This window comes from Notamacropus eugenii, chromosome 3 (assembly GCF_028372415.1).
Source record: "Notamacropus eugenii isolate mMacEug1 chromosome 3, mMacEug1.pri_v2, whole genome shotgun sequence".
NCBI lineage: Eukaryota > Metazoa > Chordata > Mammalia > Diprotodontia > Macropodidae > Notamacropus > Notamacropus eugenii.
This window is the reverse complement of record NC_092874.1, coordinates 241,942,204-241,970,160: the sequence shown is the minus strand read 5'-3', so window position 1 is coordinate 241,970,160 and position 27,957 is coordinate 241,942,204. Positions and strand designations below refer to the sequence as shown.

General features: G+C 40.5%; 1 protein-coding gene across 2 annotated transcripts in view; it reads right to left on the bottom strand.

Annotated features, from left to right (window-relative positions):
- LEMD3 (LEM domain containing 3) overlaps positions 1-27,573 on the bottom strand; it is an 86,638-nt gene extending 59,065 nt beyond the window's left edge. For both annotated transcript variants that reach the window (XM_072655278.1, XM_072655279.1), the window contains exon 1: positions 25,957-27,573. In XM_072655278.1, coding sequence (XP_072511379.1) covers positions 25,957-27,469 — 1,513 coding nt within the window. In that variant the 5' untranslated portion in view covers positions 27,470-27,573. The remainder of the gene's footprint in view (positions 1-25,956) is intronic.
- Positions 27,574-27,957: the final 384 nt, after the last annotated feature.

Below are 27,957 nucleotides of genomic sequence, written 5' to 3'. Positions count from 1 at the left end.
GGTAGGCCGTGCTAATATAATAAAAATGACAATTCTACCCAAATTAATATACTTATTTAGTGCCATACCAATTAAACTATCAGACAATTACTTTCTAGAGCTGGATAAAATAATATCAAAATTCATTTGGAAAAACAAAAGGTCCAGAATATCAAAGGGACTAATGAAAAGAAATGCTTGGGAAGGTGGCCTAGCGCTACCAGACCTCAAACTGTACTATAAAGCAGCAATTATCAAAACCACTTGGTATTGGCTAAGAAACAGAGAGGTAGACAAGTGGAATAGACTTGGCACTCAAGATGCAGTAGGCAAGGAATATAGCAACCTTCTGTTTGATAAACCCAAGGACCCCAGCTTCTGGGATAAGAACTCATTGTTTGACAAAAATTGCTGGGAAAACTGGATAACAGTGTGGCGGAAATTAGGCATAGACCCATACCTGACACCGTACACAAGAATAAAGTCCAAATGGGTACATGATTTAGGTATAAAGATTGATACCATGAATAAACTGGAGAAGCAAGGAATAGTGTATTTATCAGATCTATGGAGAAGGGAAGAATTCTTTACTAAAGAAGAGATAGAATGCATTATGAAATGCAAAATGGATAACTTTGAGTACATTAAACTGAGAAGTTTTTGCACAACCAAACCCAATGCAACCAAAATCCGGAGGGATGTAGTAAATTGGGAAAAAATTTTTACAGCTAAGCTCGGGGATAAAGGCCTCATTTCTAGAATATATAGAGAACTGACCCAAATGTATAATCATACAAGTCATTCCCCAATTGATAAATGGTCAAAGGATATGAACAGGCAATTTTCAGAGGAAGAAATTAAAGCTATCTATAATCATATGAAAAAATGCTCTAAATCACTATTGGTTAGAGAGATGCAAATCAAAACAACTCTGAGGTACCACATCACACCTATAAGATTGGCAAACATGACAGAACAAGAAAATGATAAATGCTGGAGAGGATGTGGGAGAGTTGGAACACTAATTCATTGTTGGTGGAGCTGTGAGCGCATCCAACCATTCTGGAGAGCAATTTGGAACTATGCCCAAAGGGCTACAAAAATGTGCATACCCTTTGACCCAGCAATATCGCTACTAGGACTATATCCCCAAGAGATCATAAAAATGGGAAAGGGTCCCACATGTACAAAAATATTTATAGCAGCACTCTATGTAGTTGCCAAAAACTGGAAGTCAAGGGGATGTCCATCAATTGGGGAATGGCTGAATAAATTATGGTATATGAATGTAATGGAGTACTATTGTGCCATAAGAAATGATGAACAAGAAGACTTCAGAGAGGCCTGGAAGAACTTATATGACCTGATGCTGAGTGAAAGGAGCAGAACCAGGAGAACTTTATGCACAGCAACAACCACGGTGTGTGAGAGTTTTTTCTGGTAGACTTAGATTTTTGTAATAACACAAGAACTTCTGAAAAAAAAAAAAAATCCCAATGGTGGACCTCAAGGCAAAAAGCCTTCCACACTCAGAGAGAGAAATATGGAAGTCACTCACATAATGTAGCAGATCATGTTTGTGTATGTGTATCTGTTTGTGTATCATGTTCTGATTTGTTATACGGATTCTTTCATTTATCTTAGTCTGACTACACAGCATGACGATAGTGAAAATATACTCAATAGGAAAGTTTATGTAGAATCTATACAGAATTGTATGCAGTCATGGGGAGGGAGGGAGGTAGTGGGGGGTGGGTGGGGAGGGATAAAATCGCAATTGTATGGCAGTGATTGTTAAACATTAAAAAAAATAAAAAAAAAAATTAATAGAAAATAATTCCTTCAAAATTTGAATGGAGCAATAGGTAGCTAATAAACACATGAGAGATCAAGAAATTATAAAACAAAACCAAAAGAATAAAAAAAAAATAGAAGACAATGTGAAGTATCTCACTGGAAAAACAACTGACCTGGAAAATGGATCCAGGAGAGATAATTTAAAAATTATTGGACTACCTGAAAGCTATGATAAAAAAAAAAAGAAAAAGAGCCCAGACATCATCTTTCAAGAAATTATCAAGGAAAACTGCCCTGATATTCTAGACCCAGAAGGTAAAATAGAAAATGAAAGAATCCACTGATCACCTCCTGAAAGAGATCCCCAAAGGAAAACTCCTAGGAATATTGTAGCCAAATTCCAGAGTTCCCAGGTCAAGGAGAAAATGTAAAAAATAAAAAATAAAAAAAAATAAAAATAACCAGAAAGAAACAATCCAAGTATAGTAGAAACATAATCAGGATAACACAAGATTTAGCAGCTTCTACATTAAGGGATCAGAGGGCTTGGAATATGATATTTCAGAGGTCAAAGGAGTTAAGCTTAAAACCAAAACTCATTGATGCAGCAAAATTGAGTATAAATAACTTCAGGGGGAAAAAAATGGAACTTCAATGAAATAAAGGACTTCTAAGCATTCTTACTGAAAAGACCAGAGCTGAACAGAAAATCCAACTTTCAAATACAAGAACCAAGAGGAAAGAGAAAACTATAAGGGAGTCATTAAAGTTGAACTATTTACATTCCTACATGGAAAGATGGTATTTGTAACTCATAAGACTTTTCCCAGCATTAGGATAGTTGGAGGGAATATGTGTGTGTGTGTGTGTGTATGTATATGTGTATATATATAGATAGATAGATAGATAGATAGATAGATAGATAGATAGATAGATATATGCGCATGTGTGTATGTACATGTAAATGTACGTATAGAGAGAGACAGAGGCATGGGGTGAGCTGAATAATGCAGGGATGATATCTAAAGAAGCAAATTAAGTGTTGAGAGGAATTTACTAGGACAGAGAAAGGGAGAAGTACAATACAGTAAATCATTTCACATAAAAGAGGCAAGAAAGAGCTTTTACAATGAAGGGGAAGATGAGAGGGAATAATTCCTTTCATTGGACTGGGCTTCAGGAGGGAATAACACACACTCAATTGGGTATGGAAGTTTATCTTACCCTACAGGAAAGCAGGGGGGAAGGGGATAAGAGAGGGGGGAATAACAGAAGGGAGATTGAGGAAAGGGGTAATAGGAAACAAACCAGTGGAGGGACAGGTCAAAGGAGAGAATAGAATGGACAGGATAGAGGGAAATATAGTTAGTCTTTCAACAACATGACTATATAGTTGTACAAAAACAGACCTCAAATCTCAAAATATCCCTTACAATTAAACAAATTTTATTGAAACTGGAAAATAATCATTGACAAAACTGTTGACCACCATTACCTGGACATAAACAACATTTTGAATACATATTGTCACATCAAATGCTCATAATCTCCAAGAAATATGGAATGAAAAACTTTCAAAACAGAGATCTAATGGAAAAAATCAAAACCATGTGGGAATAGGAAGAGAGCATCTTTCTTGCCCTGTCTGCTACTCAAGTTGTACTGAGGATGCTTTCATCAACCTTACATTCCAATATTCTTATTCGATCACAAATACAAAAAAATTTAAACTATTTACCAATTATATGATAATCCAAAGTACACTACATATTTTTTAAAAATGATAAGCTAAGTGACTTGTCCCAGGACTACTTCATTCAAATTTCATCAAAAAAGATGAGAACAAGGTACACACACCTGCAAACTCATGGGTGTAAAGGATGAAATGGGGAATTAAAAGATCAAGTGTTTTTATGGCTTAAAAAAGAGCTTTACATTTCATAAGACAACTAATACAATTATCTACTTATTTTAGAAAGAGGAATGAAGGCAGAGTGACTTGTTTAAGGGCACACAAACAAGTGAAAGAAGGAAAATTCTAAAAGATCTTATGACTCAGAACCCACTGCTCTTTCCACACACCCTTGGCTGACAAGAGGCAGAAATCATTCAAATTCATTAGGAGGTGAAAGCATTATTCAACCAGAAAGAAAAAACTTTTAAAACGTCTATAGCATGACAAACAAGACCGAAAGATACTACCATCAAACATTTACATTTTGGGACACTAAGGTAGCTACGTATGGATAGTTTTTTTCTCCCCCAAACCTACAAAAAGTACTAGCTCATCTATTCCAAAACAGAATTATTTTTTTAAAAACCACACTTTTCTTCTCATCCATCAATACACTTAAGATATACAGTTACATACTTTATATACCATAACTGTTTAATAAGTAGTCAGTCAATATCACAGCTTATTCCTACTCCAATCCACCTCAATTCTTCTACAATACAAATCTCGGGGAGGTTAAAAAAAACAAAGAGGGAGATGCTGACAAGGAGGAAGTAAGTGATGAAGCAAGAAATAACAACTATTTTAAACCACAAAGCTCTTTGCCTGTCTGCTGGAGTTATGTGGCTTAAAATGAAAACTAATGGTAAGTAGGATTAGTCAATAAGATTGTGCTCCACTGAAGTAAGAACAGCTATGTAGTGGCATAAACTACAGCTTACAAACCTGCCCTGGGTAGCTCTATTTTAGATCTCAATAACAAAACAATGCATTCTAAGGATCTGTATAGACAAGATTACAAAAAAAGCTTCTTAAAAAAATAAACAACTTAAATAACTAGATCCTCAGTGTTCGTGGCTGGGTCATGCCAAAATAAAAATGCTGACACTATCTAAATTAATTTATAGATTTAGTGCTATAGGAGGCAGAGCCAAGATGGCTGAGTAAAAGGACAGACTTGCTACAGTTCCTCCCCCAAGCCAAGTCAAATACTTGTAAACAATGACTCTAAACAAATTCTAGAACTGTAGAACCCACAGAACGATGGAGTGAAGCAAATCTCCAGCCCAAGACAGGCTGGAAGGTCTCTGGGAAGTGTCTATCATACCAGGCTAGGAGCAGAGTGCAGTGCAGTGTGGGACACCCCAGGGGACACCCTAGCACAGACAGGACCTGAACAGGCTGCAGTGGGGAGGGGAGAATGGACTGAGTCTCAGGCACCTGTGGCAGTTTCCAGACTTCAGGACTCTAAAATGCCAAGGACAAATTAGAAGATCAGTGGAAAAAACCTGTGAGACCTGTCTGAGAGAGTAGAGTTGTCCTCCCGGGCCCCAGCCTCAGGGCAGTGGAGACCCCTCGAAGCAGCTACAGCAAGGGGAGAGGCAGCAGCTGGTTCTGCAGCTCTAGACCCACACATTGTGTGTGTGGGGGGGGGGGGGGGGGGGGTCAAAGAGCTGAAAGTATACCCCCTACCTCCACTGGAAGCAGAGAACTACCTTGACAAAGAGCTCAAAAGTCAAGTAAGTGGCTGGGGAAATGAGCAAAAACCAGAAAAAAATTAGACTATAGAATCTTACTTTGGTGACAGGGAAGATCAAAATATACAAAGAGAAGACAACACAACAAAGTCAAAGGTCCTGCATCCAAAACCTCCAAGAAAAATAGGAATTGGCTACATGCCATGTAAGAGCTCAAAAAGGATTTTGAAAATCAAGTAAAAGAAGTAAAGGAAAAATTGGGAAGAGAAATGAGATGCAAGAAAATTATGAAAAACTAGTCAACCACTTGCTAAAGGAGACCAAAAAAAAAATGCGGAAGAAAATTAACACTTTAAAAAGCAGACTAACCCAAATAGCAAAAGAGATCCAAAAAGCCCAATGAGAAGAATGCCTTAAATAGCAGAATTGGCCAGATAAAGAAAGACTTCCAAAAATTCACTGATTAAGTGCTATAGCTTACTAAGGGAATCCTTAATAGGACTAGACAATTGTTTTTTCAAGATCATTGATGAGAAATATTATTATATTAAGGAAACAATGAAAAAAAGAAAAAGTAGATGTCAACTAGGCTTCAGATCTTTATTATAAAAGAGTAATCATCACCACTATTTGGTACTAGCTTAAAAACACATATTGAAACATATAAGTCAAGGAAAAATCAGAAATAACTCAATAAATCCAACAAATTCAAAAACTTAAATTACCTAGATAATTCTCTGACAAGTACTGGGAAAATTTGTGAAATAGTTTGGCAGAAATTAGCTTGAAGCCAACATTTTACATCATGTTCCATAATACTCAAAATGGTTATGTAAATATCTGAATATTAATGGTGATGCAATTAAAAAAAAGAAAACCAGATCAGGAGTCTTTTCACGACTATGGCTAGGGAATGAATTGCTAGTCAAACCAGATAGAAGTAGTCACAAGAGGTAAAATAAATCTTTTTAATTACATAAGATGGACGTAGAGCCAAGATGGCAGAGCAGAAAGAGTGAGCTTTTCCCCTACCCACCTCCCCCCAAAAAACCCCTCCTCCAAACATACCTAGAAAATGTACCAGACAAAATCTAGATGCAAAAATCAAAGAAAAACTCGTGATGAATCATTTTTCCAGTTCAGGAGACAGAGAGAAGTGGACCAATCCCAGAGCACAAGGAAAGGCAAAGAACTAGGGAAAGAGGAGGTCCCAGTCTTGTACTAGGGAATCATTACAGAAAGAGATACCAACAAGCAGATTTGTTGCCCACTCTCAAGTTCCAGGTCACACATCCATGCCAAACTGAGGAGACCTATATCATGCATAGCATTCTGGGGGGAAGGAGTAGTAGAAGGCCCCAAAAAGTTTACTGAAAAGGAGCAAGTTTAGAAGCAAGGGGTGTGGCTCAGATCCTAACAGAAGAGACAGATCTCCATTCTTGCTTCTAGATCTAAGTGAGGTGGGCAGAGGAAGGAATCCTAGGTCTAAGAGAAGCCTAAAGCTCTACCACTCAGATCCAGCAAAGTTTCCTAGCTGGCTGATTAATGAGTGGCTGAAAAGTTCACTGTTGCTCAGACCCAAACCCCAGTCAGGAATTTACTGAGTTTATGGCTCTCCAACCTGAGTTGTCCCTGAGAGCCTGGATTAATTCACGCTCAATACCCCAAGAAAGAAGCAGTTGGACCAGCCCAGACCTTCCCTCCCAAAGTGCATAAAGCCCATTTCTAACATGCAGTTCAAAGTCAGGAAGTAGGCTAGAAAAATGAAAAATAAAAACATAAAAGGCCATTATACTGACAGATGCTGAAAACAAACCCAAAAGGAGAGAATGATTCCAAAACATTTGTAAATTAAGTCTTAAAGGAAAACACAACTTAAAAGTCTTAAACAAAAGAAAGAAAAAAAAGCAGAGCATCCTGGAAGACATGAAGCAAGAGTTTAAAAGAAGGTATTTTTTTTTTTAATTCTTTATCAATGAAATGAGAATGTTAGAAGTAAAAAGTAAAAAAGAAAGAACTGCAAAGGGAATTAACAACTTGCCCAAGCAAAATGACTCCTTCAAACAAGAAATATTAAAATAGTCAAGACTGAAAAAACTGAAGAAAATGTTTATATTTCATAATAAAAACTGACATGGAAAACAGATCAAGGAGAAAAAAAATAATCATCAGACTACCTTAATGCCATGAATTGCATGGAGGCCATTAGATGGCACAGAAGATAGAAAGAATACTGTTCATTAAGTCAGGAAGATCTAAGTTCAAATTCAGCCTCAGATATTTACTAGTTGTGTGACCTTGGGCAAGTCACTGTACACCTCAGATACTTCTACTGTAAAGTAGAGGATGATAATAGTTCCTACTTCATAAGGTTGTTAGGAGGATCAAGTGAGAAAATATCTGTTAAATGCTAAGCAGAGAGTCTAGCACACAGTGGCACCTATAAATACTTATTCTCTCCTGTTCTTTTCCCCATGACAAAAAAAAGAGCCTACACATCATTTTTCAAGAAACCTTAAAACTGCTTAGATCTCTTAGAACCACAGGGTAAAGGAGAAATAGAAAGAATCTGACAGTCACCTCTACAAAGAAACCTCAAAATGAAAACTCTCAGGAACATCATACCCCAATTCAGAGCTACTAGGTCAAAGAAAAATACTGGCAAGCGGACAAAAAGAATTCAAGTACCTACAATCCAGTTGGTATCACACCATTACTACAAAGGAGCAGAGAACAAGTACTACAATACTCCAGAAGGCAAAGCATATAGGCTTACAACCAAAAAGATAACTTATCCAGCAAAAATGGTTAAGATCCTATAAAGGGGGAAAATGAACCTTCATGAAAGAGAGGCCTTCCAAGCATTCCAGACAGTGACAGAATGTTTCTGAGTGATGTAAGATGAGGATCAGGGAAGAAAGAGCTTTTTGCAAACAGCCTCAATTTTTTTCAATGAAATATGAGGCAAAGTTCTTAAGTTGAGAGGGTAGGAGGAAGGAGACCTGTGGGAGATTTGAGGGAGGATGAAAAAGTTTGGAAATGCTGCTATGGTATGTGGGATAATGAAGCCATTAGGGAGGTGGAAAAGGATTAATTGCCTTTCCACATTAAGGGCTCGATTTTGATTATATAACAAACTTGTAGTGGATCTAATCAACACAGTTTTGTGAATTTCTCCAGGCTCCTTTAACAGCAGGTAACTATAATGAAGACAGTGGATGGTGGAGTAACACAGGGTTAGAGACTGGTAAAGCAAGATCTTCAACAGGATAAAGGAGAAAGGGACATAAGAAAAAAGGAGAATTTAGGGTAGAAATATTTTGTGCTTTAACATTTGAAAAATTATTTTTCCACAACAGTCCTATAAGTTATAAATACGGACATACTGATAACCAGAGCTGTGAATTGGTATTATTCTGTAAAGTAATTTGGGGAAGTGGCTAAATGGTCTCAACCCTATGACCCAAAAAATCCCACCACTAAGCAAATACCTCCAGAAGTCCATGAAGAAAGGTCCCATATAAACTTCTGTTCAGCTTTTAAAGATATTCCCTAACCCCTTCCTCCCTTTCCAAATTTCTTACATTTTATTCCCCTCTAAGCATTCTCCACTGGACTCCTTACAGAACTCTGACCATGATAATTCACTTGCCATCTTCATGTTTTTGCCCTGGATGTCTCCCATGCCAGGAATACTCTGCTCCTTATCTCTACCTCTAGGCTTCCCTGGCTTTCTTCCAGGCTCACCTACTGGCAGAGGGGGTGGGGGTGGTAGATGAGGAGGTATATTATCCTTCTTGCTGTTAGTGACTTTCCCTCTCATATTACCTTTCATCTACTCTGAATATGTCTTGTATATGCCTATTTATTTACACGTTGTCTCTCATTAGAAGGTAAAACTAGAATGTACATTCCTTGAGAGCAGAGGCTGTTTTTGTCTTTCTTTGTAGTCCCAGAACTTAGCCCAGTGTCTGGCACGTAATATATCCTTAAATACTTGCTGAGAGAGGAAGAGTCAAGATGTTGGAGGACCCAGCTGAGTTCTCCCAACATTTCCCTCCAAACAACTTTAAAATAACTTCTCAAATCAAATTTTGAAGTGTCAGAGCCAACAAAATGTCAAACAGAGACAGTTTTCCAGCCTAAGATAACTTAGGAAGTTTGCAGGAAAGCTCTATAACACTAGGTTGGGAGCAGGACCAAAACATGGCAGTAGCACCAGAGGTAGGTTTTGGAGGCAGCTTTTCAAAAAACAGCAGCTGCAGCAACAATTTCAGGAGCTTTTAGTCCAGAGATGGTAAAAGAAGGGTCAGACAACTGTAGAGAAAGAGATTACAAGGGACCCTTTGCTAGCACTGGGTGCAGCTGGCACAGACTGACAACTTTACCACCCATACACTGTTCTGGGTCAAAATTCCAGGGCAGAGAACAGCACTTGTGGTGAGACACAAAGGAACAGGGGCCTGATTTGGAGTTCCAAGGCAGAAAAGGAGCTTTAGTACTTACAGCTGCAGGGTCCAAGGACCCTTCCTAGATAAAGAAAAGAGCCCAGGAGGGCAGTGACTATAAATCTTCCCAGATCATAGCACCTTGGAAGCATGAAAAACTTGAAAACTCCCCAAGTACTGTCTCTAAAAACAGGAGCACAAAAAAGTCTGAATCTTGGGACAGGCCTCCCCACCCCCAGGTTACCAGAGCCCAACTTTAACATAAAGTTCAAAGCCAAGAACAGGCTGGAAAAATAAGCAAATAACAAAAAAAGAATTTGACCATAAAAAGATACTATGGTCACAGCGAAGACCAACACAAATTCAGAAGACAAGAATGTAAAAGTGGTTACCAAAAAAAGCCTCAAAGAAAAATTCTAATTGGATCCAAACCCAATAAGACCTCTCAGAAGAGTTAAAGTGATAGTAATGTTAAAATTGGGAAAAGAAATGAGAGTGATGCAAGAAAATTACTAAAAGAGAATTAACAGCTTGATAAAACACACACACACACATACACACGCACCACATAAATTCACTGAAGAAAAAAAAACTCCTTAAAAAATCAGAATAGACCAAATGGAAAAAGAGGTACAAAAACTCACTGAAGAAAGCAATTCCTTAAAAATTAGAACTGGACAAGTAAAAACTAATGACTGCATGAGTCACCAAGAAAAAATAAAACAAGGTCAAAAAAATGAAAAGATAGAAGAAAATATAAGATATCGCATTAGAAAAACAAATGACCTGGAAAACCAACCCAGAAGAGATAATTTAAAAATTTTTGGACTATCAGAAAGCCATGAACAATAAAAGAGCAGATCCACAGATCCCCTCCTGAAAATGATCCCAAAATGAAAATTCTCAGGATTACATGCCAAATTCCAGAAGGAAAAAATAATGCAAACAGCTAGAAAGAAACAATTCAAATACCATGAAGCCACAGTCAGGATCACACAATATTTAGCAGCATTCACATTAAAAGACTGGAGGGCTTGGAATATTATAAAAACAAAGGAGCTGAGTATAATTCTTCAGGGAAAAAAATGACATTAATAAAATAGAAGACTTTCAAGTATTCCTGATTAAAGGATCAGAGCTGAATACAAAATGTGACTTCCAAATATAAAACTCAAGAGAAGCATTTAAAAAAGCAAACAAGAAAGACAAAGCACAAGGTATTCAATAAGTGTGTGATCATCCTTAGTTGCCAAAAAAGACCATGCCATCAGGGAAATGATGACATAACTTGCACTTGACTTTGTTTTGAGTGAGGGAGGGCTCTGCAGGTCACCAGCTTCACTTCTCCTCCAGACCCATCTGAATCCAGTGACCAGATACATCAGGATGACTGGAGATGACCCAGGATGAGGTAACTGGAGTTAACTGAGTTGCCCAAGGTCACGTAGCTAGTGAGTGTAAAGTGTCTGAGGTGAGATTTTAACTCAGGTCCTCCTGACTCCTTCACTGGTGCTCTATCCACTGCACTACCTAGCTGCCTCACATTTACACTCCTATATGGGAAAAGGATACTTGTAACTCCTAAGAACTTTCTCATCAGTAAGGCAGTTAGAAGGAGGATACATAGAAGAGTGCATGGGTATGAGTCAGGATTACATTAAGATGAGTTCCAAAAAAAAACAATGAAAAGTAAGAAAGAGGGATGCACTGGGAGAAGGAGGAAGGGAAAGGTAGCATGGGGCAGATTTTCTCACATAAAAGAGGCACACAAGAAAGAGCTTACATGGTGAAGTGAAAAATTGGGGGGAGCAATACTTGAATCTCACTCTCATCTGAATTGGTTCAAAGAGGAAAGGATACATAAACACATTCTGCTGAGGATAGAAACCTATCTTAATCAGGAGATAGAAGGGAAAGGGAATAAGTGATATGGGGCAGAGGGGGAATGATAAGGGTGGTGAGCTGAGAAGGCAGTTGTCGGAAACAAGGCAAGATTTTAGGAAGGACATGATAAAAAGAGAGCAGGATAAGCAGAGGAAAATGGGGTGGACAGAATGCACAGTTAGTTATCATAACTGAATAGGATAAGAGCTAACCCATAGAATAAAAGCAGACAGAATGAACTGGAAATCAGAATCCAACAATATATATAAAGGCACACACACTGGGACAGAAAGACACATGGAGCTGAAATGATGAACTGGAGCAAGACTATTATGCTTCAGCTGAAGTGAAGAGGATAGGGCTTGGCAATCATGATCTCAGATAAAGCAATAGCAAAAATAGATCTAAAGGAAAGAGATTACAAGGAAAAGTACATTTTGCTAAAAGGTAGCAGAGACAATGAATATCAAAAAAATTTACAGCTAGTTTCCCTGATAAAGCCCTCATTTCTCAAATATACAGAGAACTGAATCAAATTTATAAAAATAAGAGCCATTCCCCAATTCATATGAACAGGCAGTTGTCAAAGAAGAAATCTTTAAGGGCTCACATCTATCAAAACTGACAAATACTGAAAGGAATGAGGGAAAGAGCTACATTAATAAATTGCTGATGGAGTAGTGAATTGGTCCAACCATTCTGGAGAATAATTCGGAACTGTGCCCAAAGACCAATAACTGTGCATACCCTTTCACCCAACAATATCACTAACAGAGGTCAAAGGAAAAGGAACTATATGTACAAAACTATTTATAGGAGCTCTTTTGTAGTGGCAAAGAATTGGAAATTGAGGGCCATTCATCAATTGGGGAATGGCTAAACAATTTGTGGCATCTGATTATGATAGAGATTATCGTGCTATAAGAAATAATGAAGGGGGAAGAGTTTCAGAAAACAAGTAAGGCCTGAACAGGAGTTCACTGTACACAGTAACAGCAATGTAGTAATGGTGATCAATTAAGAAAGACTTGGCTACTGATCAATACAGTGATCCAAGACAATTCCAAAAGAGTTATGGTGAAAAAAATGCTATCCACCTCCAGTGCAATTTGGAATACAATTTTTTCAGAGGTTTTTGCTGTGGGGGGGGGAGGGCAAATATGTTTTTCATAATTTCATATGTATAATAATATATTGCTTGCCTTCTCAATCAGTGGGAGAGGTGTGGGAGGAGAGAATCTTGAACTCAAACTTTTTTAAAAAAGGATGTTAAAAATAAATTACAAGACAAACAAAAACACTTGGTAACTTCCTGGCTAACCAATGAAGAGATGTGAGAAGGCACTCACCATTTCTTTATAGAGGGTAAGAAACTATGAATGCAGAATAGTACATATAATGTTAAAATTTTTCAACACACTTATTTCACTGAAATGCAGACTCTCATCTCTATCAGACATCTTGAAGGGGACATCATGTAGACATCTTAAACTCAGTATGTCCAAAACTGAAATCATTATCTTTTCCCAAAAATCCTACCTACTTTCAGACTATTATTGTTCAGGTTAACACCATCCTCCCAGGACCTCCGGGCTCAAAACATGGGTGTTATCCTCAACTTCTTATTATCTCTCTACCTCAGCCCCACTGCTAACTGTTTACAAAGGCCTGTCAATTTCATCTTCATAACATTAGTCCAATATGCCCCCTTCTCTCCTCTGACACTGCCACCACCTTGGTGCAGGGCTTTATTACCTCAAACGTGGACTACTGCAACAGAGGGCAATAGTTGTTGATGTGCTTGCCACAAGTGTCTTCCTCATTCCAGTTCATCCTCATTTCTGTTGTCTAAGAGATCTTCCCAAAGTGAGGGTCTGAAAGTGTCACTTTCCTTAAACTCCAGGGACTCCCTTTCAACTCCAGCATCAAGTATAAAATCCTCCAGCTCTCAAAACCTTTTGTAACCCCTCCCTCCCACACAACAGTCCCCCTTTCCAGTCTTCTTATACCCTACATTCCACTAAATACTATGTGATGTTGATCTCCACGTTGTTTTGAAAATAAGTCACTCTATCTCTTGGCTCCCAGCATTGCCAACGACTGTCCATTGGCTGTTCCTCATAGATGTAATGCTCTCCTGAATCTCCACCTCTTTCCTTCCCTCATTTTCTTCAACTGCCAACTAAGATCCCATCTTCTACATAGGAAGTCTTTCCCAATCCTTCTCAATTCCAGTGCTTTCCTTGTATTATTTCCCAGCTAACCTGCAAACAGCTCGTTTGTATATTGTTTGCATGCTGTCTCCCCTATTAGATTGTGAGTTCCTTGAGGGCAGGAATTATCTTTTCTCTTTCTTTGTATCTCCAATGCTTAGCACAGTGCTTGGCACACACTAGACCTTTAATAAATTCTTACGGGCTGACGGACTAGTTTGCCCCAGATACACCACACTATACAATCTTAAGAGTTAAATTAAAGTATTTTGAAGTTTCATTTCTGGCTTCCTGATTTAACATGTTAAAAATGTAGCTTTGAGGAGTAACTGTAAATTACAGAAAACAGATTTCAGCCCAATATAAGAAAGAACTTTGCAACAATTAACACTTTCAGGAAACATAACCAGCTATTTTGGGAGACAGTTCCCGATTACTGAAACTGTTCAAGCAAAGACTAATAAGCAACCATTTATCAGGCAAGTGTAGAGGAAAATCACTGCTTCAGAGGTAAAAGAAGAACTACTGGATCTACGAGGTCCCTTCCAAATATTCTATAATCCTACGTAACACCCTGCAAAACTGAATTTGTGAAAAAAAAAAAATTGTGATAATATATATGGCACTAAATTCTATAAATATGACCAAAAGAATAAGTGTAATTTTTAACTCCATCCCCATTGGAATTAAGAATATCTTAAAGACAATTTCTCCACATTTGGAAGGAACAATACTATACATCTAAAAATTCTGCTAGAAAAAAAATTCTTTTCAGGCTACATAAATTAACATAAGGCTGAATCATACTAGTGATATCTTTCTCACTTAGAATTATGGCACAAATCAACTGGAGTATGACTAAAAAAACTATGATACAAGAATGTAATAGAGTGTCATTGTGTTGTGGAAAAAAAAAACAACAAAACAGGAATTCAACAAGAATTCTGAGAAGGGAAAACTTAGAACTGTTTCATGCCAGGAGACTATAGCAATGCAAATGGAAAGGTTAAATAAAAAATTAAACTAAATGCTATGTAATTAAGAGCAAGCCTGCCCTCAAATAAGAGGTGAGAAAATGCCCCTTCCTCCCTCCCTGAAGAGTTGAGAGATTATGGGTACAAAACATCGCATATACTGCAGGACTTACAGATCTAGAGCAGGAAGAGACCTCAAAAGGCTATCTAATACAACTTCTTCATTTTACAGATAAACTGTGATCTAGGTAATCACTTTCTCAAGGTTAACAAGGGTCCCATTTTGCTCCTGAGGCAAAATTCAAACCTAGGTGTCCATTTCTAGAGGCACTAGGGAATCACTGATGTTCACAGAGCAGAGGAGTAACATAGTCAGGTCAATGCTTTAGGAATATTTCTTTGAAAGGAAAAACTTGTGGTGAGGAGAGCAGCTAATTAGCAAAGCACTGCAAAGAGGCCTGTATCACCCAGCACAGTATCTGACATAGACTAGACATTTAAACCTTCTACAACCTCTAGGGAGTTATTCACACATAATCTGCCTCACACAAGAAAGGAGAAAAAAATTATATTTTCATTTGTACAGAAGAAACAAGTTACAAGGAACACTAGTATTCTTGTAGAGTACTAGCATGCCAGGATTTGTCTTTCCCCAGCATCTACAAGAGTGAAGTGTGTATATCAGGCACTTGTGTGTGCACTGCAAAAGTGTTTGCTGAATGTGTTTCCACCAATCTTTAGAAACTAAAGATAATCTTAATAATCCATTTTTGCAAATAGGCCATTTCATTCCTTTGTTTATTTATAGTTGACCTTCTCTGGAGCTTTTCTAGCTATTTCACCTTTCTTGAGGCAAAGGAACTAGAATTCCACCTGGAATTCTAAGTATAAATGTTTCTAAGTAATGATGAAAAAAGGCAGGCTCTGGTCCTTGGACATTTAACATTTCATATTCTTCAGTGGTTCTCAAAATATTTTGCTAATGGCATAGTATACTTTGTATGCACAATGGCAACACAGGGTTCCCAAACAGCTGGGTCCCCAGAGACATTATCTACGCCATGGAATTCCTTAGCTCTCCCCAACTCCTCATCCTCTTGAATTCCATTCGGCTCACAGCAGAGGGGGTGTGTACCTTTGTGCCTCCTCAAAAGGAGCTCTCATTGTAACCTTTACAATGCCAATTAAGGAAGAGTAGGCAGCAAACCAGCTGGGAACAGGATAGATTGTAAAAGACTTAGGAGTTTTAAGGCACACTTTGCAAAATTCAAAGCACAGGATGCCCTGGCACACCTGTTGTGAACCACTGCACTACATAAATTTAGGGCTTTCAAAGTCAAACAGAAACATAGTACATTAAAATTTCCTACTCCTTTACTCAAAAAATATAACTACTAGTTCTAGCGCTTATCTGTCATCATGGTTCTAGTATTGTATCTCCACCTGCCTAAAGGCTATCTTCCCCTTGGATGTAACAAATCCACTATGTCCAAAGTTAAATAATACCTAGATTCAAAATATAAGAGTTTTCATTGACTCTTCTAGAGACAAATATAGTCATTGAATCTTGCATACTTAAATTATCTTTCATGTTTCTCTCTCCTCTATTCTTAATGAAAAGAAAATAAACTCTTTAGTTCTGGTCATCTTAGGTCTAGAATACAGGACCCAATTATTTTACATAGGATTAATCTTCCAAATACAAATTTCATCAACCATTCTTGGTTCAAAAAATATTCAATGACTTCTTTACTGAATTAATAGGATGAATAAGCAAGCTTGTCAGGCTGACATTCAAAGTTCTACATAACCTGGTCCCATCTTACCTATCCAGTATTTTCTCTTCCTGTTCTCCACTCCTCTCAGTTCCACAAAGTTAGTCTGCTCCTAACAGGCTAACCCCATATTATCAACTTTTTAAAAATGCCCGTTCCCCTTCCTACCTCAATCTACCCAAATTTACTCTGTCCTTCAAGGTCTACAACTGCACCACTTCCATGAAATCTCCAAGATTGCTCAAGTCCATGTTGATTTCTCTCTTCTGTGAACTTAGGTCACTTACTGTATATGAAATTCAGCTCATTCAGCCTTTATTTATACAAAACCACTGACCTGTTGTTTAACTATCTCATGTGTACCTGAGTTACTAAGCAGTGTTTAGCCCCAATGGCTCATGTGGTTTTTCTGAATCACAGATCTATAGGTGGAAAAGCTATCCAGTTCAAACCATTCATTTTACAGATAAGGAAAGTGAGGCCCAACGAGGTTCCCACTCATACTAAGTGTCAAAGAGGGATGGTTTCTGATTTGACAGTCACTGCTTTTTCCGTTACACCATACTGACCCTGCAATTTCTGCAACTCTTTCAATCCCGAGCGAGTGCTATCACATACCTTATACCTCTTCCTCTGATGGTCTTTACATCTTCTGGGATTCATGTGTTCCCATCATTCTGTCCAGCATTGGATGCACCTTCCCTAACACTCTCCAGGACCTCCTGGATGGACAGAGAAGTATGCTTCTTCTCAGGACTTCCCTCCACCACCATCACTCAGTAACATCTCCTGCCCTAAAGTTCACTCTAACTAGATATATCACCTAATCCGGAGGATACTGATAGTTAACTAGTAGTCTCAGGATTATGATTCCCTTCTTTCTTAAGAAGTTTGGTACCTAGTTCACCAACTTCCTCTCCACCCCAACTCCTGACCTTATACTGTGAGCTCTCAACATACAAGCTGACATGCCCTAAAACACCTTGGTTTCCCAGTTCTGTGATTTCATCAACTCCCAGGACCAATCCCTTCACTTCACCTCAGCTACCCAAAGGGACATTCAAGGAGACTCTTAACCTCACCATCATCTGCCATTTTTCTACTTACAACATCAAAAATTTTGACATTCCTTTATCAAAGGATAATCTTTCCCTATGCTTCACTCTTCCCTAAACCTATTCTTTGTCTTCAGTAGGACCACTAATTCTGTCACCCCTTAGTACTCTCCTAGGCCATTATCCCCTCTCTGGCTTCCCTACTTCCCTTGTGAAATTCAATCCTATAGTTAGGATTGTCTGCTTCCTTGTCTCAAATCCCTTGCCCCTTGTCTTATTATCACTTATTTCTTGCCAAACCCCAATACTGGTTACACCTGCTATCTCTACTATTACTATTAACAATGCTGGAGGAAGTCAGGAAGCCATACTGACTGGGTCCACTACAAAATTATGTTATGTCAACTGAGCCCTTTCAGCAAGGGATTCCTTTCACACCAAACTAACTGATTCTCTGAAGTCCCACAGCAGCTTCTGCAAACCTCTCATCTTCCCAAGTCTCCTATATTAATGTCCTCTTTTCAACAAAAGACTGTACTTCATACTTTGCAGAAGAGGCCATTCTCAGAAAGCTTCCTCTTCTCTACTATACACCTCAAAACCACATGAAAGTACACCACATTTTCTAATCCAGACAGCTATTCTCAACAATGTCAATCCCTCTACTTGAACCTTTGCAATCTAATTCCTTTCCTACTCCAGCAGATTGCTCTCAAGATCCCCTTTTCTTTCTCTAATCTTCAGTGTCTCCTTACCTACTTACTCATTCTCAGCTGCCTACAAAAAGGCCCAAGTCTTGTCCATCCTAAAAAAAGAAACAAAACACCAAATCCCTTACTTAACCCTGTCATCCCCCTCAATATACTGTTCTGCTTCTACTGAATTTCATAGCAAACTCTTAGAAAAAAAGCTATTTAAATTAGTTGCTTCCACATGCTCTCCTTTCCCTGTCTTCTAAATCCTCTGCAATTTGTATTCAAACATCATCCCTCAGCTAAAACTGCTCTCTCTAGTGATCTCTTAATGGTCTTTTCTTCACCATAAACCTTCCTCACCTCACTGTGGCATATGACACTGGTAACCATATCACCTCTTCTCTTTGGGTTTCAGTAATACTGCTTCCTCTTGGTTCTCCTTCTATTTGTCTGCTTTTTCTGTTTCCTTTGCTTGACTATCATCCACATCCCACCCAGTGATCACCTCTACCGTAGCCACCATTCCATGTTATATCCCAGGGATATCCCAAGGATCTGCCAGAGGCCTTCTTCTACACTTTCTTGAAAACTTCATTAATTCTCATGGTTTTATAGTTCTCATCTTCAAACAGATGATTCCCAAGCCTTCATGTCCAGTCCTAATCTTTCTCCTGATTTCCAATCCCTGAATCACTAACTGTTTATTGAACATTTTGAACTGGATGTCCCTTAAACACTTCAAATTCAATATATCTAAAACAGAACTCACTAATCAATCAACAAGAATTTATTTTGTGCCTGCTATGTGCCAAACACTGGGGATACAAGCACAAAACTTAAAGAGCCCCTTCTTTCAAGCCCAACTTTCCTTCTAACTTTTCTGTTCCTCAAGGATACTACCATTACTCCTGTCACCCAGAAGCAAAAGCTCACTCAGCTCCTCAATTGTTCACTGCACAGAGCCCATCAATCTTGTTCGTTCTACCTCTACCTCCACTTCCTTAGTTCTCTTCCCTTTAACCACAGAGACCACTCTACTTTAGGACCTCACAATTTCCTGACCCAGCTCTCAACAGCTTCCCAACTTGTCAGCCTCTCTCAAGTCTCTCCCCCTCTAAAAGACTCTCCAAAGAGCTGCCAAAGGGGTAACCAGGTAACTCCAACTCCACCACTTCCCTACTGCCTCTAGGATCAAACTCCTCTCTTTTCCTACTTCCCACACTTTTCAGTTCCCTATCCTCAAGGCTCAGCTTATGTAGCTCAAATATGCCTGCCCTGCTAGTGCCTCTAACCCCCAAATGACCCTGTATTTATATAGCCTGCCTTTATACAGGTATGTGTTGTCATTTATCCTGGTGAATATAAGCTTCAAGGGCAGGGACCATCACTTTTGTCTTGTATCTCTAGCACCTGAGCACAGTGTCAGATATAATCAGGAACACAATAAATATATGTTTATTATTTAATGATTCTTGCCATGAAAAAAAAATGCCCTTGTGCTCAGTGATGACTGAGTGGAAAATGAACAATCTCGTAATAGGTCTTATGAAAATGTATCAACTTTGCTTCTCTTCCCATTGTCTTTTATTTTGTTTTCAAGGTTGAGTGTGGTGATTACAGGCTGATATGAAACTCCTTTACAGAGATGCATAGTAAAAGCATGGAGTCAGTAGAAATTTTTCTAACCTAACTTTTTTTGGGGGGCATTTGCAAGAATTATCTAATCTTTGCTAGGCAAAACCTAAGGAGACAAATAACAAAAGCTCACTTTCACAGAACCTGCTCTTTTGCCACTTCCTACATTGTGATTGAGAGCAAGTCATTTCCCTTCTCTGGGCCTCAACTTTCTAATCTGTAAAACCGAGGAAATCAGAGGAAAGTCAATGACAAATCAATAAACAACAAAACAGGAAATGGGTCTATACATGTAATGGAATATTATTGCACAGTAAGAAATAAATAAGAGGAATTCTGAGAAACCTGGGAAATTCTGCATGAACTGATGAACAGGGAAATAAATAGGAACAAGTATATAAAAAATGACAACAAAGGTGAACTCTGAGTAATAAGGGGTAAAAAACAACACAAATCCTGAAGAGAAAACAAAACATACCTTACCTTTTCCCTTATAGCAGAGAGATATGGAACTACTATAGCAGAATATCATATAGTTACCATACAAAATTTATTAAGTGCTTTTAATTAATTATTTTTGTTGCAAGGGAGGTCAGGAAATGACAGTGATGTAAAAACAAAACGCATTCCAAAAAAATTTTAATTGGAAAAAAATGAAATGAGGACAATGGACTAGATGCTGACCTCTAAGGTCCCTCCTAATTCTAAATCTACAATCCCTTTATTTTCTTATGTATACTATCAAACCAATGAATGAAATTTACAATTAAATGAAGCCTACAGTCAAATGCTTTCAAGTGTGTTCCAAATCCTTCACCAAAAGACAATGAAATTACTCACTCTGGGGGCCCCAGAGGTCTGTTAAATAATTTGGATGCTGAAAGAGCTAGTAGATCCCCTATTCTGGATTAGAAATATCATTAAGCTCTTTAAAAAATTAAAAAATGCTCTTCTATTCAACATAACTAAGGTGAAAATGTATTTAACAGGAATGTATGTATAGAACCTGTATAAGATCATACGCCATCTCAGGGATGCAGTGGGGAAGGAGGGGAAAAAAAAAATCTAACATATATAGAAATGATTGTAGAACACTGAAAACAAATAATTTTTAAAAATGCTAAGTACTCAGAATAACAGTCATAAAAAGACCATATCTAAGATGTCTATCTGTCTTTATAACATTATTGATCATTTTAAAAGGACTATAACAAATTTTATATGCTATTATCTTCTATTTGGCTTTTATTTTTTAACTTTTATAATCTGATGAGGTAGGAAGGGTTGGCATAATTTTTCCTATTTTACAGATAAATATACCTATGTTCAGATGTTCCAAGGTCACATTAGATTATTAAATGGCAGATTCAGAATTAGGATAAAAGTCTCAACACTACACCAACTTCATATTTACTGTTTGCTAAAATGTACTTACATGTTTTCCTAAGTTTTTGAGAAGCACATACCTAACAATCTGCACAGCTGCCATATTTTTGTCACTCATCTCATTAGAGAGAAGAAAACAGGGAAAGTTAGTCATCTGGCTCTGACCTACCTTCTCAGCTGGATTTCACATGTGCTCTCTACTCTAGACAAACTGGACTACTCCCCTCATCTAGCCTTGTCTTCTACGTCTAAGGCTTTTCTTACAATATCCCTCATGCCTGGGAAGGATCATCTTTACCTACTGAAATCTCTTCCTTCTTTCAAGGCTGAAATCAGATGTCTGCTACTCCACAGAGCTTTGCCCAATCTAAACTCAAGAGAATATGGGCCACCTTCGTAGTCCCCAGTCACTCCCATTGGACTGGAATTATGAAAAGCTCTGAATGTGTCCTATAAGCAATCAATGAGCTCCTGGAGAACATTGAACAGGGGAGTGACACAAGGAATTATAGGGTTTTAGAAAAAATATATGTTTAATTCCACAGTGATATAAAGGCAAAGATATAGTCAGGAAACGAGAGAGACAGAGAGAGAGGGAAACACCAACCAGTTAGGAAGCTCTTGGACTGTTAGGAAGTAAGCAAAATGATGAGGGCCTGAATTAAAAAGTGGTAAGCTGTGGGAATGGAAAGGAAAAACCAGATGCAGGACACATTCTGAAAGATTTACCAGGACTTGGTAAATGATTAGATAAAAAAGGATGGATCAATGACAACTCCGCAGAAATAGGGAAGTCAGAAGTGGAAGCTAATTTTCTTAGGAAGTTAATGAGTTTAGTTTTGGATCTGCTGAATTTGAGGTTGATGGAAATCTTGGTCAGTTATGAATTGGATTAAGTGCATATAAGGTCCCTTCTAAAACTGGGATTCTAGTAACCAAATAGTTTTGAACAAAGAAAATATGTACACAGCTTCCCTCTTGGTCCTAGCACAAAGGTTCAACTGCTAAACCCCAACCTGGGTTGGCCCTATGATCTCCTTCTTTACTCCAATGCTGCTAAATGCTATAAACAACCATGCTCATTAGGTTCTCTCACATCGTTTGTACCAAATTGTTGATTGTTAAATAAAGCATTGGAGAAATGGAGACAATGTTAACGATAAGGATTAAAGTAGAGTGTGCTGTGTGTACAGTTTTGTAGACAGTCCATTGTTAAACATTTACCAGTACACCCCTGAGTCCACTACACATTTATGTTCTCTACCCTCAACTGGGCCTGCAATGTTACATAGCCTTTACTCAATAAGTATTTCTTTACTGATTTCCACACTTATCAGCAGCTATTCTAAGCCTTGTCTCAAGAGTCAACACTACTCTCTCCACTCCTCTCTACCAGAACAATTCTTGTTACTTAAGAACCCTGACTGCTTTCTCTTCTTCCCTACTTCACAACTCAATACCTTTCTCTTCATCTGGGAAAAGTGGCCCTTGAATGTCACTGACAATGCCTCTACTCAGGTCCTTTGTTCCAGTTTCTCCAGGATTCTCAGGGAGTTAGACCCTTTAATCATTTCTTCTCATCTTCAAACCCTCCTTACTGGCTGTTTTCCTAATCTTTCCTCATCTGTTTTTACTATTTGTAAACATGCAGGACCCACCCATCTGAAAAATAAAGAAATCACTTGACCTTGCCATCCCCTTCAAAATAAGGGTCAATTTATTCTCCCTTTCCCAAAGATAGTCTATCCTGGGTACATCCACGTTCTCACCATCCATTCCCTTCACAATTCCTTGCTATTTGGCTTTTGACCTGAAAACTCCATGGAAACTGTTCTCTTCAAGATTACAAATAATCTCAATGGTTAAATTCAGCCTCTTCTTAGTTCTGATTTTATTTGACCTCTCTGTACCTTCTAACACTAATGACTACTCACCTCTTCCTGGCTACCCTATCCTTCCATCTTCTGTAACACAGATTTTTCCTGCTTCTCCTGTTTATCCATTCCTTTGACAGATCACCAAATTTTTCCCACTCCCTTAAAATGTGGGTGTTTCTCTTCTCTTTCTACACCCTTTCTCAGTGATTTTGTCAGCTCCTCTAGGTTCAACTATCTCTATGTAGATGGATTACCAAATTGAGAGAGTACTGGAACTGCACTCAGGAAGAAATCTCAGGTATTTACTATCTGTGTGACCCTGGAAAGGGTCAATCCCATGAGTGCCTCAGTTTTCTTATCTATAAAATGAGTAAAATAATAAAACTTACCCCCAAGGGTTGTTTAGGATCAAATGAGATAATATATGTAAAGCACTTTGCAAACTTTAAAGCATTATGTAGGTGCCAGTTATTGCTATTATAGAAATCTTAGAAGAATTGAGTCTTTTCTAGCCCCTATTTCTCTTCTGTATCAACATAAGCCTGCCAGCTAGTTCCACCAATGTGTCCCCATAGTCATTTAAAACTTAGTATGTCCAAAATGAAATTCATTATCTTTCCCCTAAATATATTTACTCTACTTACTCTATACTTACTCTTACTACTTTGCCTATTTCTTCTAGCGTAACAAAATCCTACTAAGTCACTTCCCAGGTTTACAACTTTGAAATTTCTTCTTATTCTCTCCCCACTATAATCAATATAACTGCTAAGTCTTTTTGCCTACACTTCAATATCTCTTGTATCAGTCTCCTCTTCACTCATGAAATCAGCATCCTAGTTCAGTTCATCTTTTGCCTGGACTGCTGCAAGAGCCTAAATGGTCTGGGTCTTCTAGCTTCCAGTCTTTACCTTTCTTATCTATTTGCAAAACAAATGCCAAACTAAAATTCCTAAAACACAGGCTTGTCCACATAATTCTTTTGCTCAAAAATTCAATCCATTCCCCCTCTTGCCTCTAAGATAAAATAAAAAAATTCTCCAAGTCACATTTGGTCCCTTCAGAATTTGCTCCCATCCACATTTCCAGACATTTCATATTAAGCACCATTTAAGCATCCAGGCAAATTGGCCAACTCTCCCCCAAATTCAGCATTCCATCTTCATACCTTCTTCACCTAGCTTGGAATCTCTCACCTCTACCTCAGATTCCTTCAAAGCTCACTTCAAGTGCCCCCTCCTACATGAGACTTTTTCCTGATCACCATGCTTTCTCTCCCTTTCAAATTATTTTACATTTACTTTTCTATGTACATGTTACATCAACCCAGTAGAATATGAGGCCTGATTTTATTTTTTAACTTTACATTTTCTAGTGCCTGGGTACCACTTTTTGCACAGAGTAAGAAACAATGTTTACAATCGTTGAATTGACTTCCAAAATACCACAGCAGAAGTCAATTACTGTTGACAGTTTGGGGAACAACATCTAAATGTTTCTAAGTCAAGCACTAATCTTTCAGAGCATGCAAAAAGAGTGCTGGATTGGAAATCAGAGGCTGTGTAACCCTGAACCTTTCTGGGCCTTCCTTAGTTCTTAATTTGTAAAATGAGGGAGCAGACTAATAACCACCAAGGTCCCTTCCAGCTCTAAATTTATGATCCTATAACCCAATATAAGATTTGCTAGTAATTTTTCTGGACAATGTACAGGGGAAATGATTCACCACATCTCCAAAAAAGCCTCACTAATCACCCTGCTAAAGAGCCAGAAATTATGCTCTCAGAGCTACTTAGAATGAGCATAAATCATACTATAGTAACTGCTTAGTGTAAGAGCCAAAAATCTCATTATAAAAAGCAAATGACTGTAACTGTATTTATCAACAGCACTCATCCCAGGTGAGGAGGGGATGCATTCTTAACTCCAGAAATTCACATAGGTGGGTATGCTGTTTCTATTCTCCATTAAAGTATTATTTTTCATATTAGTGAATCTCATGTTTAATACATTTAAAAGAGCACTGATGTCTCAATCTGAGAGGAAGTTTTCGGGATAAATAAGATGCTCCACAAAGTAAGACACACTTGCCAATTATTTTTAAAATTCCATCTACCAAAAGCAGGTATATTACAGTTCAAAACAGAAAGCAGATTTAAAGTTGGAAAGGTCCTTAAAAGTCAGAGTCCAACCTCTCATCTCAGAGACAAGAAAACTGAGGGTCAGAGAGGTTACCTGACTCACCCATGGATCACACAGGAAGCAAAAAGCATAACCTAAATTTAAACTCAGATTTTTTTTTTTTACTCCAAATCCATTGTTCTTTCCATTATACCACTGAATATACTACTTATATCGTGTAGGTGACTCTGCTCTTCTTCTGGGGTGTTTTGGACCTCCTGCATAATCTGTAGATAAAGAATTTTCAAACCCAAACAAGTTAACACATTCCAATGGCAGGCTGTAAGATAAATATAACGTTTGACAAACAACTTGATGTTCACAACTTCAAACCTTGTTTCTGATCCAAGAGTCACCTAAAGTAAAATGACAATTACAATATGTTTAGGAATTAGGGCCTGGACCTGTGAATTTCACTGGTGCACGGAACTCCTGGTGAAGGAAATTCTGTCAGCCAAGGCAGATCAGCACCTTCCTCCCACATGTACCTCGCTCTGAGAAGTTAAGTCACCCAGGCTGCCTCCAAGGCCAATAACTCCCTTTCCATTATCCCAAGATGCCCCCACTACAAAATGGGTTACTGGGGCAGGGGAAAGGGAGGTCTTACTCACTGACCAATACTTACTGTTGAGTGCCCCGTCCTCAGACACTCCAGTACCTCTCATGCCGAGGTAGGTGAGCCCAAGTATCAGGAAAAACAAGCAGGCAGCAGTCAAGAGAAACATGGATAAATAGTGGGCACTGAAGCCACCCGTGGTGGACACCTCCTCCCGTTTAAATTGCTGGAGAAGTTCCTCCTCCGGTTCTGAAAGCTTATGCTTGTTGTAGGTGTTTTTCAGGTAGGTATGATTGGAGCCCGTGTGATTGGAGTGATTGATCCTGAGCGAGGGGGAGGAGGCTGAGCCCATCAGAGGGTTGTGCGGGAGGCTGTTGGCGTAGACCCTGGAGGGGTCCAAGTGGAAACCCCCCCGACCGATGTGGTTGTTAGTTTTGCGATCCAGGGCCAGATCCCCGTCGGGGAGGGTCGAGGGCAGGAGTGGGGGCTGTTTCTTGGAGGTCAGGCGGTATCTGGGAATGGGGCTGCAGTCCAGCGGGTCGCCTCCCCCTCCCTCCTCCGGACCTCGCCTCCGGTCTAGACCGCCGGCGGCCCTGTCATTTCCCGGGCAGCCGCCGCCGGCCGCCGCGGGGTGCGAGGCCTCCCCTCGAGAGCCCGCGGGGGGCTTGCCGTGGCCGCGCCTGGGCCGGGACCGGAGCAGCGAGTCGTCCCTGAAGAGCGGCCGGGCGACGGCCACGTTGTCCTGCTCCTCCTCCTCCTCCGAGTCCGAGTAGTTCTCCCGGCAGCTGAAGGGGAGGAGCCGGCTGCCGTTCACGGGCCGGCTGCTCCAGCGCAGCTCCTCGCCCTCCGGCTCCCTCTCGCCGCCGCCGTCCGCTCCCTCCTCTGCGTCCTCCGGCGCGCCCTCTCTCCCCGGCGGCCCCAGGGGGTCCGGGCCGGCCGCGGCTCTCCGGGCCCCCCACCACGCGTGCGGCTTCCTCCTCTCGGCGGGCTGGCCGGGGCCCGCCTCGCCGTCGGCCAGGGGCGCGGGCTTGAGTCCGCCGCGGGACTGCAGGGCCGCCCGCTCCTTCCTGCCGCCGCTGGCCTGGTCCCGGGGGCTGGCCTCGGCGTCCGACTCGTCCGAGCTGAAGCCCAGCAGCACCTTGCTGCCGCCGCCGGCGCCGGCCAGGGCGGGGGCGGCCGCGGCTCCGGGCGGGTTATCGGGGGCCGAGGCCGAGCCGCGGCCGAGCGCCGCCGAGGTCCGCAGGTACGAGAGGTCGCCCGGCGGCGGCCTGCCCCCCGCGCCGGCGGCGGCCGCCCCCGCCCCCGCCCCCGGCGGCGCCCCCGCGGCCGCCGTGTTATTGTTGTTGCTGTTCCGCGTCTTGGCGCTGCGGGCCCCGGTCCGGTGCGGCGGCGGCTGCTGCTCCTGCGGCGGCGCCGGCGGCTGCTGCTGCTCCTCCTCGCGGAGCTTCTTCAGCTTCTTCAGGTAGACGGGCCGGGTGCTCTCCGTCACCGGGCCGGGAGACAGGCCGTAACGGCGGAGCTGAGAGAAGAGCTCCTCATCCGAGAGCTGCTGAGCCGCCGAAGCCGCCGCTGCAGCCGCCATCTTCTCTCTTGGGTGTTTTACAAGCTCCGCGCTACCGGAAGTGACGCGCCCACCCTAGACCCTGAACTAGACCCGTCGGCGTTGGCCTTCCCGAGCCGGCGGCGCCTGGGCCAATGGGAGGCGTGGGAAGGACTCACCTGAGCGGGAAGGGCCCACGTAAGGTGCGGCGGCGGGGAGGGGGGGAGCGCGCGGACGGTCGGCGCGCGCATCTCCGGGGAGGGGGCTGGCTCGGCTTGGGGGGGCGTGCGCGGACTCCGGCGCCCGACCCTGGGCTGCGCCTTCGAGAGCACCTTGACCGCCGCCCCCTCGCCGGGCTCGGCCGACCCCCTCGAGAGGAGGACGGGGAGGGTCCGCCCGGCAGCCCCGGCTCTCTTTGTCTCCCGTAGCCCGGACACTTTCTCCTTCCCTTCATGGATGACCTTAGCTTTTTTCTGTCTTTTTAATGCAAGAAAACGTTACTTCCCCAGCCGGGGCCTTTTACCAAAGAA